Source organism: Plectropomus leopardus, chromosome 5, assembly GCF_026936395.1.
Source record: "Plectropomus leopardus strain MGB_pleo_1.0 chromosome 5, ASM2693639v1, whole genome shotgun sequence".
Classification (NCBI taxonomy): domain Eukaryota; kingdom Metazoa; phylum Chordata; class Actinopteri; order Perciformes; family Serranidae; genus Plectropomus; species Plectropomus leopardus.
In genome coordinates, this window is record NC_142180.1 from 38,179,001 (window position 1) to 38,194,000 (window position 15,000).

A 15,000-nucleotide genomic window follows, 5' to 3' on the forward strand; every position below is an offset into this window, starting at 1 on the left:
CTCTTCCTCCTCCTCCTCCTCCCTCCTCCTCTTCCTCCTCCATACACACACACTTCATACACATCCCCAACTTTAACCTGCAGTTTCCAAAGCAGCTTTTGGAAACGGAGCTTTTTTTTTTTTTCATGTAACAGTGTGAAGTTGATGCTTACAGCAGGGAGGGGAGTGTGTGTGTGTGTGTGTGTGTGTGTGTGTGTGTGTGTGTGTGTGTGTGTGTGTGTGTGTGTGTGTGAGTGTGTGTGAGTGTGAGTGAGTGTGTGACTGTGTGACTGTGTGTGTGTGCGTGCGTGCGTGAGAGAGCTGGGACACACTCTTTTACAAATACTAAGTTGTTGAGGTGTTGCCTCCTCTCTCTATCCTCCTCTCTCCTCCTCCTCTCTCTCCTTCTCTTTCTCCTCCTCTCTCCTCTCTCTCCTCCTCTTTCTCCTCCTCCTCCTCCTCTCAGTATATTCATGCAGCTTTTCTTTTTCTTTCCTCTGCTGCTTCCTTTTCTTTCTTTCCTCCGTCTTGCGTTGGAAAGCTGGATATAAGCTGCGCGGCTCTCTAGCTAGCTCATTCATCTCCCGACAAGGTAAAGACTGTCAACACGCCTCCTCCTCCTCCTCTCTGTCTGTCTGTGTCTGTGAAACTGCCACCTCCTCTCCTCCTCTTCCTTACCACCTCCTCCTTTATCTCCTTCACCTCCTCCTCCTCCTGATGGATAGACACTGTGGTGGTTTTTGGTTTGTCGTTTGGTGTTGTGACGTGGTTTAGTCTGGTGGACTCCAATCCTCCTCCTCCTTCTTCATCTCCTCCTTCTTTACCTCCTCCTCCTCATTTCTTTCCCTTCTTTTTTTCTGCATCTCTTCATGCTGTCTTTTCAAGCATCTTCCTCCTCTCGTCTCCTTCTCTCCTCTCTTGTCTCCTTCTCTCCTCTCTTGTCTCCTTCTCTCCTCTCCTGTCTTGTCCCCCCCCTTGACCCCACACACCTGACAGCATGCTGATGACATCATCATGGCTGTTTATTTTATTTGTCTGCTGGACGTCAACAATATGCATGATACTGTGTGTGTGTGTGTGTGTGTGTGTGTGTGTGTGTGTGTGTGCTTGTGTGTGTGTAAAGATATATATTGTGTGTATTTCATAATTAGTCTGTATTTGTGTATTTGTGTATTTGTCAACGTTACACAAACACACACGCTTCTAAACAGTAGACAGTTATTCCCTCCATTTGAACCCCCCGCGAGTGTGTCTGTGTGTGTGTGTGTGTGTGTGTGTGTGTGTGTGTGTGTGTGTGTGTGCTACAGTGACAGACAGACAGACAGATGAAGGTGTAAACAGGGTGAGGGAGGAGAAAATGCTGAGCAGACTCTGCCTCGATTCCACCTGACAAAACCTCTTCAGCTGTTCATCACTCACACACTCACACACTCACACACTCACACACACACACACACACACACACACACACACACCTCAGTCCTCCTCTTCCTGCTGTACCTCTGTCCATCGCTGTAAGCCCCACCCTCTCCAGGTGACCTCTGCAGTGACGTTACGACATGCATCCTCACAGATTTCTGCCTGCGTCCGACACGCTGCAGGAAACACGTGATATTTAATAAAGTTTAACAGAGCTATTCATTTTTAAGTACTTCCAAACTTTGAATATTGCTCATATAAAAAGTCTAATAAACAACTGACAGGTTAATTAATTAATATTATTTTGTAATTTATTATTAAGAGTAGGTTCCTCATTTCTATTATAAAAGCAAATATTTGTTATTTTATATTATTACATTTCAAAATAATATTTTTTGCATTTTTTTATTTTATCATCATGAAATTATATATTTTCATTATTTTATATTCAGTGATTTTTTTTTTTAAATGTCAAATAACACAGATTTTTAATTTTCAGTAAGTTTTTTATGTTGTAAACTATTCTATTTATCTTATTTCTTAGTTTATTTTTGTTATGTTTAGGTTTTTTATATTTTTTATTGTTGTTATTATTATTAGTTTATTTTCAAAAATAAAAAATCTAATGGCAGTTTTTTAAATTTTTGATTTTTTTTCTATGAATTCTCTTCAGTATATTGTTACAATTTTGTGGTGTTAATATTGTTTTATTTTTATTTTTATATTAATCAAAACTTTTTTTCTGGTAGTTCTCACAACCTTTGATTTTTTGTGTTCAGCAAAAACAAAAATCCCGATCATGTTGGTCGGTGTCAGAAGAAAACACAAACTGTTTCTCCTTGTGACACCCTGCAGCCCCGTGCCTCCTTGGCCTCCTCCCTCCCTCCATACTGTCCAAACCCCACCCAGACCATCCCGCCTCCCTCCTCCTCTTCCTCCTCCTCCTCTTCCTCCTCCTCCACTGGAGGTGCATAAAAATATAAAAAAAAAAAAAAAAAAAACACATTTCCTCTGACCCGCTCCTCATCCTCATCATCATGGTTCTTGGCAGGGATGCCGTCGCCCGCCGGCGCTCTAAAGAAGTCAGAGAAGTCTGGTTTCTGCGGCGCCGTGCCTCCGCCCAGCGGCGCCTCCTCCGCCTCCTCCTCTTCTTCTTCCTCCTCTTCCCCCCGAACGGCTTTCACACACCATCACCGGCCCGTCATTACCGGGCCTCGAGGTGAGGTCCTCAACCAGTCAACCCCCCAAAAAAACACCACCTCCCTCACCTCCACCCCCTCCCTCACCTCCTTCACTCCTCCCCTCACACACTCACCTCCTCACCCCTCCCTCCCTGGTCAGTAGCTGTGGGTTTTGTCAGGAGGAGGCGCTGAAGAACAGAGGAGTTTTTCCACCTGTAGAGACACACCTGTAGGCTTCAGGCAGGGCGTGTGTGTGTGTGTGTGTGTGTACACCATCCTCACCTGGCCCTTTAAGCCCCGCCCACTCCTAACCTACCTACCTCTTTCCTCCTCTTCACTCTGGTTTTTAACCCTCCAACGCCTGAGCAAAATTGGCTTGGTTTCTGTCAAAGGCATTACCGGGAGAAAAAAACGAAGGCCCCAAAATTAGCAGGAAATTTACAAAAAGTTACAAGAAAATTTAATTAAAATAAGCAACAAAAAAGAAAACAATAAAAAACACAAGGAATGTACCTCAAAAACATGCTAAAAAAGAAAAAATCTATTGGAAAAAAACATAGAATCATTTTTAATGTTTAATGATTAGATTTATAAACCAACATTTTAAGTTTTTTGATAATATCACATAATCCCCTTCAGATGATTTTCAGATGATTTTGTTTTACACCAAGCCGATTTTCTCAGGTTTCAGAGAACACAGCACCAGAAAACTGATGATGATCCGGGTGTTAAAGGGTTAAACTCTTCTGATTGATACTGAAGTATCCCACAGCACCTGTCAGCCAGTGTGTGTGTGTGTGTGTGTGTGTGCTTTCAGGTTGTTTCTCCAGTTTGTAAAAACTAAACGCTTTGAATAAACCTGAAAGACTTTGAGGAAAATCTTGACTTAAGATGCTTTACGGCGGATTTCCACCGGTTGCATGTGTGTTGCGTTACGGCTCCGCTGCGGTTTGCTCCATCATCCGCCAGTCCCCACCGTTTTGAGTCCGGCACGGCGCAGCACCGCCGGATCAGCCGGAGTGGCGTGACCGAGGAGTACTTGCGGTAATTACAGTATCACGCGCATTATATCGGTACAGAAGATGAAGTAATAACTACATTCACTCCGTGGATTAACTATCGTGATGTCGATTCACTCCCATAACTCCCAATAAAATGCTCCTTGCCGTTTCCTTTCGGTGGTTGTCCTTATAAAAGGATGTGTGGTGTCATGAATCATTTTGTATTATTAATTAAGTCTCTTCCCCGTGTTGCTGGTAATGACCTCCGAAAACCTCTGACCTGTTGACTCCCTGGATCCGCTCATTTCGACGTGTTATTGATGTAGTAGTGAGATACGATCAGTCGTAAACAGTGTTTTATTCTGAAATAAACCGGATGTTTCAATGTTGTATCGCTGTCCGATTTCCTGTCTGCTCTGTTAAATTTGGCCGAATTTATGCGACATGATCCAGCGAAAATAAGAGGGAAAAAAAAATATATATATAAAAATGAAATTGATTTTGCTCTTGAAAATTACTTTATTTAAAAAAAAGCGATTTTCCAGCTTTTTGTCAGAAATGTCTTTTTTTTGTGAAAATGCACAAATTAATTTCATCTGTACTCTCCACATCTCAGCCTTTCATACCCTCAGGTAATGACAAACAAACACAAAGAATCGGTTATCGGTATCTTATCGACCACAAGAAGCTGGAAATTATCGGTTTATTGTATTGGTCAAAATAATCATCGTCGTGCATCACTGGTTATGAAATCTTCATATCTCACTCAGGAGTCAAAGGAACCTTTAAGCTCGACAGAAATAGTGATTTGATGTATATCGACTGATATGAAAAAATTATCGTGATAAGACTTTCTTCCATTTCGCCCAGCCCTATGGTTAAGTATAAGACTAAGATGAGGCGAAAAATTCAAATCACTAAGTAACAATTCAAAGAAAACCTTAAGGAGAACTTTAAGGAAAATCTTATCTTAAGATGCTTTGTGCAATCTTTAACAGGTTTTATGCAATTCAAGCATGAGACCAAGATAAGGAGAAAAACTAAAATCTTTAGTAAACACTTTTAGGAAAAGAAAAGTGACGTTTTGTGCAGTCGGGTTGAGATGCTCGTGAGGTTCCCGTAAACGTTCTCGCGCTCAAACAGGAAGCAGATCGAGCTCCAAAAGTCTCGGATAGTCGGTGTCAGTTTGTCTTCCAGCTGCCGGTCATCTCTCTGCTGAAGTGATTTTTATTCCTGAATGTTTTCCAGCAGTCTGTGGGAGGAAAATCCTGCTCATGTTGGAGCAGATTAGAGGATTGAAGTGATTTGTGAGCTGATGGGAGCAGCTGAACTCCCGCTGGGCTTAAAGGTAGAGTGGGCACACTTCTGTCAACTTCCTGTTTCTCTAAAAACATAAAAAAAATGACGCAGCCGTCATTAATCCTCACCAGCGATGCTGAGAGTTCTCCATCTGGAGTCGGTCCATCTTCCCTTTACCTCCTCGGCAAGATCTGCCGGGATCCTCCTCTTCATCTCTCCTCCTCCTCCTCCTCAGAGTCTTTGGTCATATCTTCCTCCCCCATCCCTCTTCCTCTTCTTCTCAAGGTCCTCCTCCACCCTTTCCCTCCAAATCTGCCCCCAGCCATTTATTGCTCCATAATAAAAATGAAGTGATTCACGCTGGCAATATGTTTAAACTTTTAGTAACATAAACTGCCAGAGTGAATAAAACAGCGTCGAAGCAGAGAAATGTCCTACAAGCCTTAAAATATCCAAAGATCCTCGAAATGTTCTAAAATCAAAGAAATGTCCTGAAATCCTAGACACATCCTAAAATCTTAGAGGCATCCTTAAATCTGAAAAATGTCCTAAAATCTTAGAAACATCTTAAAATCCAAAAAATGTCCTAGGATCCGAGAAACATCCTAAACTCTTAGACACGTCCAAAAATCTTACAATGGTCCTAAAAAGCCTAAAAAAGGTCTAAAGATCCTCGAAATGTTCTAAAATCAAAGAAACGTTCTGAAATCTTAGACACATCCTTAAATCTTAGAAATGTCCTAAAATCTTAGAGACATCCTTAAATCTTAGAAATGTCCTAAAATCTTAGAGACATCCTAAAATCTTAGAAATGCCTTTATATCCTTGAAACATCCTAAAATCTTAGAAATATCCTAAAATATCCTAAAAATAGAAAAATCCTCCTGTGGTGCCTCAGAGCAGGTCAAGTCTCTCTGCTGTACGACTCCTCTGACCACCTTCACCTCCTTCTTTAACCTCCTTCTTTTCTCCTCCACTTCCTCTTTGTTCCCTTCTGCCTGTGATGACTTAGCTCCTCCATCCTTCATCCTCCTCCTGTACCCTCTCTCCTCCTTCCTCCCCTCTCACCTCCTCCTCTTCTTTAAGATCTCCCCCTCCATCCCTCATCCTCCTCCTCCTCCTCCCCCTCTTCTTTAAGATCTCCCCCTCCATCCCCCCTCTTCCTCCTCCTCCCTGCAGCATCATAAATGAAGGATCTCTGCTGTTACAGTTCTTCTCCTCCTCCTCATCGTTTATCAATCCACCTCTTGATGGCAAATATCTTCTTCAGGGAAAAGTTGGCAGGGAGGAGGAGGAGGAGGAGGAGGAGGAGGAGGGTGTCTGAGGCAGTGAAGCGAGGCAATTTGCAAAGTGGAACTAATCCCGGCCCTTTCTTCTGTGTTCGACATGCAGGCCGCTGGTCCTCAATACCACACACACACACACACACACATACACACACACACACACACACTGCGGTTGTTAAAGGAAGACTGAGACGTTTTGTAAAATCTTCTTGTTTGCTGTCTTTGATAGACGAGACGATCGATATCAGTTTTGTGTCTGTACGTTCAGAGTCGACGTTTACATTTTTAACTAAAAAACCTTTAAAAAAGAGAAATCATCAGTTTGTTTGTTAGTTCAGTCTTTTTTTTGGCCTCGCTGCGTCAGTGGCCCTTGCTGCGTCAGTGGCCCCTCTGCGTCAGTGGCCCTTGCTGCGTCAGTGGCCCCTCTGCGTCAGTGGCCCTTGCTGCGTCAGTGGCCCCTCTGCGTCAGTGGCCCTTGCTGCGTCAGTGGCCCCTCTGCGTCAGTGGCCCCTCTGCGTCAGTGGCCCCTCTGCGTCAGTGGCCCCGCTGCGATTTTTGTGAACGCGATACCTCTGGCCAGAACGTCGAGACTCAACAATCAGCTGATTAGAATCTGGAATCTGGAGTTCTCCGGCCAAAACTCAAGAACTTCAAAACCACCTTTCTCCTAAAATCCAGAAAAATGTCCAAAAAGCCGAGAAATGTCCTAAAATCCCTGAAAGGTCCTAAAAGTTCTAGAAATGTTCTCAAATCTTAGAAAGGTCCTAAAATCATACATATCTCAGGCTGGGATCATCAAAAAATACTGGCATGTAGTATACTGAAAAATTTTGTGTTTTGTATTCTTTTTTTCGTCTACAAACATAGTGGCATCATGACAAAAACCTGCCATTTAAAGAGTTAAAATTCTGAACATTAGTGAATATCTGATGTTTATGATTAGCACTGATGTTAAAAAATAAACTCAATGAAAGAAGAAAATCATATTAATATGTGACGTTTTTTAAAGCTTGATTTTGAAAAGCTTTGAAAAAATGTTGTGTTCAGTTTAGTCTGACAAAAGTGTGTGTGTGTGTGTGTGTTTGTGTGCTCTTTCTGTCACTTCCTAGTGTCTTGTTGCCATAAGGTTGCCAGGCAACCATTGGAGAGGCTGCACAGAAGTGCACTTACAGTTACAGTTTTATTTATGGTGTGTGTGTGTGTGTGTGTGTGTGTGTGTGTGTGTGTGTGTATGTGTGCAGGCATGCACAACTGCACAGAGGTGGTTGTGCATGCCTGCACACTGAATGAGATCATTCCTATTGATGTACACACACAGTGTCCCTTTATATATGTGTGTGTGTGTGTGTGTGTGTGTGTGTGTGTACAAGAGAAAGAGAGAGGGCAGAGAAAACCAATGATTACTGTAAATACATTGGCCGCAGGGTACACACACACACACACACACACACACACACACACACACACACACACACACACACACACACACACACACACACACACACACACACACACACAGACACTTATACACACACACACACACACACAGACACTTATACACACACACACACTCGGTCAGTGTGTATTGTCAGAGTGATAAATCACAGCGGACTTTAAGTGAATTAGTGCAGCAGCTTTAACTCTCAATCTCTCTCTCTCTGTGTTATCTCTCTCTCTCTCTCTCTCTGTTATCGCTCTCTCTCTCTCTCTCTCTCTGTTATCTTTCTCTCTCTCTCTCTCTCTCTCTCTCTGTTATCTTTCTCTCTCTCTCTCTCTCTCTCTGTTATCTCTCTCTCTCTCTGTTATCTTTCTCTCTCTCTCTCTCTCTGTTATCTCTCTCTCTCTCTCTCTCTCTCTGTGTTATCTCTCTCTCTCTCTCTGTTATCTTTCTCTCTCTCTCTCTCTCTCTCTGTTATCTCTCTCTCTCTCTGTTATCTTTCTCTCTCTCTCTCTGTTATCTCTCTCTCTCTCTCTCTCTCTGTGTTATCTCTCTCTCTCTCTCTGTTATCTTTCTCTCTCTCTCTCTCTCCCTCTCTCTCTCTCTCTGTTATCTCTCTCTCTCCATTCTTTCTCTCTCCACCTCTATCTCTCCGTTTTCTCTCTCTCTCTCCGTTCTCCCTCTGTTCTCTCTCTCTCCGTTATCTCTCCCTCCCTCGTCTCTATACATCAGTCCTTAACGAGGCCTCGTCCACTAACGAGCAATCAGAGAATATTAGACCAATTAGAGCTCTAATTAGATCAGAGAGGAGAGGAGACGAGGGAGGACAAGAGAGGGAAGACAGGAGGAGAAGAGGAGAAAAGATCGGATGAGTGAGGAGGAGATAAGAGGAGGAAGGAGGAAACAAAAGAAGGGGGTAGAGAAAAGATGAAGTGAGAGAAGGATGAAGAGGAGGTAAGGAGAGGGGGGGTGAGAAGGGAGGAGAGGAAGATAGAGGAGGAGATGAGTGGAGTCAAGAAGAGAAAAAGAGGAAACACGAGGAGAGGAAAAGATGGAAAGAGGAAGGGAGGAGGAAACGAGAGGAAAAAACTAAAACAAAAGAAAGACAAGGAGAGAGGAGAAGGAGGAGGACAGGAAACAAAAACAGGAGAGGAGAGAAGGAGGGGAAATGAGAGATGAAGGGAGTCGAGAGGAGAGGAGAAAACTGGAGAGCAGAGGATGAAGGAAAAAAAGCAGAAAATGAGAGAGGAGAATAAAGGAGAGGAGGAAGAGGAGGAGAAAAGAGCAAAAAAAAGGAGGAGGCAAGAGAGGAGTGGAAGAAGGAGGAAAAAAAGGAAAGAGGAGAAAATTGGAGAGCAGAGGATGAAGACAAAGATAGGAGAAAAGGTGGAAAGAGGGAAAGAAAGGAGAAAAAGAAAAAGGAGGGAGGAGAGAAGAGGAGGAGGAGGAGCGAGGAGAGGAGGAGAAGAGGAGGTGTGTTTGTTGACCTCCACAGGTTGATTGACAGCTGGCTGAGAGAGGTGCATCATGGTCATCGTGGCTGTGTGTCCGTCATCATTTGCATGTAAAGCCACGCCCTCTTTAATCAACTTTAAATGTCGCTCTTTTCTTTACTCCCCCCACCTCCTCCTCCCACCTCCTCCTCTCTACTCCCCCCATCCCTCAATCAACTCTCCACCTCACTCTACCAACTTAATAATCTCTTCTTTTTTTTCCTCCCTCCCCCCCTCCTCTTCCTCCTCCTCCTCTTTCTCTTCTCTCCTCCTCTCTCCTCCCCCTACAGCGAGCCCCCATGCTCCCCCCTCCAGCCTCCACTTCTCCTCCTCCCCCATCCTGCAGCAGCCCGGCTCCTACTTCTCCCACCCGGCCATCAGGTATCACCCGCAGGAGACGCTCAAGGAGTTCGTCCAGCTGGTCTGTCCTGACTCCGCCCAGCAGGCCGGACAGGTGGGCTTCCTCAACGTAAGCACACACACACACACACGCACACACACACACACACACACACACACACACACACACACACACACACACACACACACAGAAACACACATTAATACACAGAAAGATCGGAGCTGCAAAGGTGGGATCAGTGTCTGTTTGCAGGACGAGAGCAGCAAACACTGCAGAGTGTGTGTGTGTGTGTGTGTGTGTGTGTGTGTGTGTGTGTGTGTGTGTGTGTGTGTGTGTTTGTGTGTGTGTGTGTGTGTGGCCTTCTGTCTGCAGTGGGATAGTTGATATATCTATGTCTAGACACCGAATCAATACACCCTCCACCTCCCCTACCACACACACACACACACACACACACACACACACACACACGCTCAGTCTGTTTTCTTCCTTTTGCAGATGTAGTAAAAACATGTCGGGTGAGACTGAAAGTGGAAGTCATAGAGAAACGACTCATTATGTCCCGACTTTCATTGATACGACGTCATTTAACCCTTTGAAGCCTTAATTTAAGATTTAAAAAACCAACATGAAAAGAAGGCAACAAGAAAATGATAAAATGTTATCAGAAACTGAACGGAAAATTGCAAAAACAATAAAATAAAGTAAAGCAGAAAAAAAAAAATTTTTGGATTTTCAGGACTTTTCTGTGATTTTAAGAAATTTCTAGGATTTAAGTTTGTTTTCAGGATTTTAGCATTTTTCTGGGACTTTAGGACATTTCTGTTATTTTAGGACAGTAGTGTCTCAGCTGTGTCCTCTGTCGGGGGTGTGGGGGATCCTCCTCTGGCTCCTTTTATGATCAACAAGCTCTATGTTGATGCTGTTTTATGTCTCTGACATAAGGAGACTCTTATGGAGACTGAAAAGACAAAACCTATTCACAGAGTCAATCACTTTACTTTCACTGTGAATTAGAAAATGTGTGGGGGCCACCTGGGGCCCTCTCAGGGGCCAGATTTGGCCCGCTGGCCGTGAGTTGAGTATCACATGTTTAAAGTGTATAAACAGAGAATAATGTGTGTGAGGAGTGTGAGGAGGGAGAGAGCAGAGACAGAAGGAGCAGAGAGGTGAAGCGAGGTACTGTGGTATTATGCTTATAGATTAGGAGGATAAAATGCGAGCAGCAGCAGAATTCTTTATGACCAGCCAGGAAAACTGCTGACACACACACACACACACACACACACACACACACAACACACACACACACACACAACACACAACACACACACACACAGCAGGCAGCACAGAGTTGAGCTGTTACAGGTGTAACCATGTGACCAACCTGTTGATGTTTTTCTGCACAAAATATTCTGTTAAATTTGTTTTTAAGGTTTTTTTAACCCCCTCCTCCTGCAGCCTAATGGTAGCTCCCAGGGAAAGGTCCACAATCCTTTCCTGCCGACGCCCATGCTGCCTCCCCCTCCTCCTCCCCCGATGGCCCGTCCCGTCCCGCTGCCCGTCGACGCCAAGCCGCCCTCAACCTCCTCCACCGAGGGCGGAGGCAACTCGCCCACCTCACCCAGTGAGTGCACATTATCAATATTGTCAAAGAACAAATTTACTGGATTTCTTCAAAAGAGAACGAAGAGCAACTTAACAAAAATTGCTCCAAAATAAGCAAGAAATTGGTAAAAAGTCACTGGAAAATCACCCGAAAATAAGTAACTAAAGACAGAAAAGTAAAGAAAACAAAAAAGAAAAGTAACTTAAGAAAGTACTAAACACTTTTTGTTTTGTAACATAATTTGAAATAATTATAAGAATTATGAGTATAGTTTTCTGTGCACTTTCACTTTGTTTTTCTAAATCATATTTGATAATCGCTCCCATCTAGTTTTCAGATGATTTTCTCGTCACCTTTTAATATTTTTTTAATGACCTGAAAATAGTCCTTTAAAATTACAATAATGCTGTAAAATTATTTTAAATGTGTAATTATGACAATGGTAATAATAGTTTTCTAGACATTTTTCACTTTTTTTTTTTTTAGAAAATAATTTTCTAAATCTACACATTTCTTGCAATTTTTGGGATATTTCTTGCCAGGTTGCTAATTGTCTCTTTTTTCTTGTGTTTGAAAGGAATTCAATCCAATTTTCTCAAGTTTCAGAGGTTTAATTGCTTTAAAAGGCATCTGAACGCAGCACAAGAAAAATGATGTTAATCCAGGTGTTAAAGGGTTAAAAACGTGGGAAGATCACAGAGAGCAACTTTAGAAGACTTGACCCAAAAATTTGCAAGATATTGGTAAAAATCATTTTTAAAAAAAACACCTGAAAATTTGCAACAATAGAGGCAAAAAAACAAGGAAATTACCTAAAATTATAATAATTCTGTAACGTAATTTTAAATATTTATTATGACAGTTGTAACTACTACAGTTTTCTGGACATTTTTCCCATTTTTTGAGAAAATAATTTTCTAAATCTACTTATTTCTTGCATTTTTTGGGATCTTTCTTGCCAAGGTGCTAATTTTCTTTCTTTTTTTCATGTTTTTGAAAGAAATCACACCTGTTTGCTTTCGCTTCAGAGGTTTTAGTACTTGTCTGGGCGTCTGAATGCAGCACAAAAAAACTGATGTGGCGTGTTTCCTGCAGGCCGATCCGCCTCTGCAACAAAGCAAAAAATAGAATAAACATCACAATATTTAAGTAATAAATAAAATATGAACTTGAATCTGAAGAAGTGATTCATAATCTGTGAGAGGTGACTGGCTTTGTGTTTGGATTATATTTCGACTTCAGGGGTTTAGAGTCGATTTGGCAAAAACACACTCAGTGTGTGCCAAAAATATTTAATCCTCCTTACTTCCAATCATAAACAACACGTGGATATTTATATTTATTGCTTTCAAGTCCTAATGTTCTTAATTTCGAGCAGAGGAAATCTTTGTCATCACTCTGACCCAGATCCTCTAAATAATTCCTAAAAGTCTTTCAAAACTTTGTTCACGGCCGCGTTGATCTGGACTCGACTCCTTCCACATTTTCAGTTTAACCTTTTTTTTAAAACACTGTGAGACGGCAATGAGCAACTCGACAAGAAATTATTATTTTTTTAAAAAACACCTGAAAATTAGCACAAAAAAGTTTTTAAAAAACAAGAATAAAATAAAAAGAAATTTCCGTGACATGATTTTGTATGTAAATATTATTATATTATTGAGAAATTTCCCCTATTTTTTTTTTCTAATTTCATCCTCCTTTTAAAAAACAAACACAGATTTCAGGTCATTTTCTTGTCATCTTTTCCTAATTTCTTGCGGTTTGCAGAGCACCTTATGCCAAGTTGCTCTTTTGTTGTCCTTTTTTTTCAAAGAAACCAGAATTTTTTTCAGGTTTCAGAAGTTTTAATGCTTTTAAAAGGCAAAACTGATGATGGTCCGGATGTTAAAGGGTTAAAGGGATCGTGCAGTTTTGTTTGAAGGTTTTTATCCGCATACGGACTATTACATAAAGGAGACTCATGAGAACATGAGAACGAAGGAAGAACGTTCTCAAAGCAACATATTAACAGCATGTTATTGAGGACTGAGATTACAGACCTTTAGATAAAAATGTGATGTAATGTGATATCACCAAAACAAAGCAAGGATCCGGCCGTGAAAGCCCCTGAACGCTGAGTCAGTCAGCTCCTCTAAACCAAAGTCCATTCAAAAAACCTCGAATTTAAGCTCTCTGACCAGCTGCTGCCTCCATCACTCACCGTCTCTCTGTCATTGTGGGTCTTTGGTGTTTTAAAGGGTTAATTTGGATTCAGCTGTTTTTTCACTGGTGTCCTTTTTGATCTCATCGAGTCTCAAGTCATCACGATTCGAGTCCGCGAGTTGACTGAACTGCAGCGATCTCCGTAAACTGAACTTTGTGTGTTTTTTCAGCTTACTCCACCCCGACTTCATCTCCAGCCCAGAGGTTCGTCAGCGTCGGACCCAGAGACCCCGGCTTTAACATCCCTCAGCAACCACAGGTAACACACACACACACACACGAATCCCCGCAGCTGTCGCCTGCAGTTTAACCCCTTAGGGCCCGCTTTAATATTACACACACTCGTTTCGCTCTGCGCACAAAATGTGCTTTTCACAATCAAGCTTTAAAATATATTATACATTCATATTATTTTCTGCTTTCATTGAGTTTATCTTTTTAATCAACATCAGTCTTAATCATAAATATCAAATATTCATTCATTTTCAGAATTTTAGCCCCTTATATGACGGGTTTTTGTCATGATGCCACTAAGTTTTTTGATGAAAAACATGAGTGATGTTGAGTCTCCTCCTCCTCAGTGTGTGAGTGTAGCTGCTGACAGTCTGGGATATGTCAGTGTGTGAGTGTAGCTGCTGACAGTCTGGGATATGTCAGTGTGTGAGTGTAGCTGCTGACAGTCTGGGATATGTCAGTGTGTGAGTGTAGCTGCTGACAGTCTGAGATATGTCAGTGTGTGAGTGTAGCTGCTGACAGTCTGGGATATGTCAGTGATCAGCAGCTACATTGACTGTGACAGGTCACCTAGTGGAAATAGCATGTATTTCCTCCATATGCCAAATATGGTCAAAATGACCTCATCAGGTGAAAAACGGTCAAAATGACAAATTCAGAGTCAAAAGCCCAGAATGACACCCAGAAATAATACAAGTCCTGTTTTTCTGCTCTGATGGCTGTGGATCAAAAATGTCAGTTTGAATGGGTTTCAATGGAGCATTTTTGGACCTGAACAGTCTGAATGTAACTATTTAGTTTCCACAGTGTATTTTAGACTTATTGTAGGAGCTGAGCTGCAAATTCACTGATTACACTCAGATACACAATTTGGACTACATTTAGGACACATGCATCAACACACACACAGTTATCACAACAGGAAGAAGAAAAGAGACGAAAATGAGACAAACAGTCAGAGTCACGTTTGAGGCGTGCGCTTTTACAGGATTCACCAGGAACCGACAGCCAATCAGAGAGCAGCGTTCTGTGTGGCCTCGGTGCAACAGCTTGTAAACAAAGACGAGAAAAAAAAGAGAAGCACTTCAGGTCACATTTACTACAGAGCAGGTGGTCAGTGAACGCAACATCCACATTTAACACTCTGTGTGTGTGTGTGTGTGTGTGTGTGTGTGTGTGTGTGTGTGTGTGAGTCAGGGTCTGTTTGCCAGCTGATTTATGAAGAGTGTAACGATTGGGCAGTCTTGACTTAACTCATCCCACACACACACACACACACACACACACACACACACACACACACACACACACACACACACACACACACACACACACAGTGAGATGACAGTGAGGTGGGAGTCCTCTGTTGACAATCGGGACATGTTTGATTGCTTTGGTGAGAGAGTGTGTGTGTGTGTGTGTGTGTGTGTGTGTGTGTGTGTGTGTGTGTGTGTGTGTGTGTGTGTGTGTGTGTGTGTGTGTGTGTGTGTGGTGG

At 42.3% G+C, this 15,000-nt stretch overlaps 1 protein-coding gene across 7 annotated transcripts in view; it reads left to right on the forward strand.

Annotated features, from left to right (window-relative positions):
• The window catches only part of nfia (nuclear factor I/A), a 212,588-nt gene that overhangs the window by 185,348 nt on the left and 12,240 nt on the right, over nt 1-15,000 (forward strand). For 3 of the 7 annotated variants that reach the window (XR_015776693.1, XM_088078171.1, XM_088078174.1), the window contains exons 7-11: nt 521-571; nt 2,450-2,617; nt 9,387-9,565; nt 10,919-11,084; nt 13,442-13,530. Coding sequence is in view for 6 of the 7 variants with exons in the window: in XM_088078171.1 (XP_087934297.1) it covers nt 521-571; nt 2,450-2,617; nt 9,387-9,565; nt 10,919-11,084; nt 13,442-13,530 (653 nt within the window). In the remaining variant the exon portion in view is untranslated. The remainder of the gene's footprint in view (nt 1-520; nt 572-2,449; nt 2,618-9,386; nt 9,566-10,918; nt 11,085-13,441; nt 13,531-15,000) is intronic. The other 4 variants (XM_088078172.1, XM_088078173.1, XM_088078175.1 and 1 more) reach the window with 4 other exon arrangements.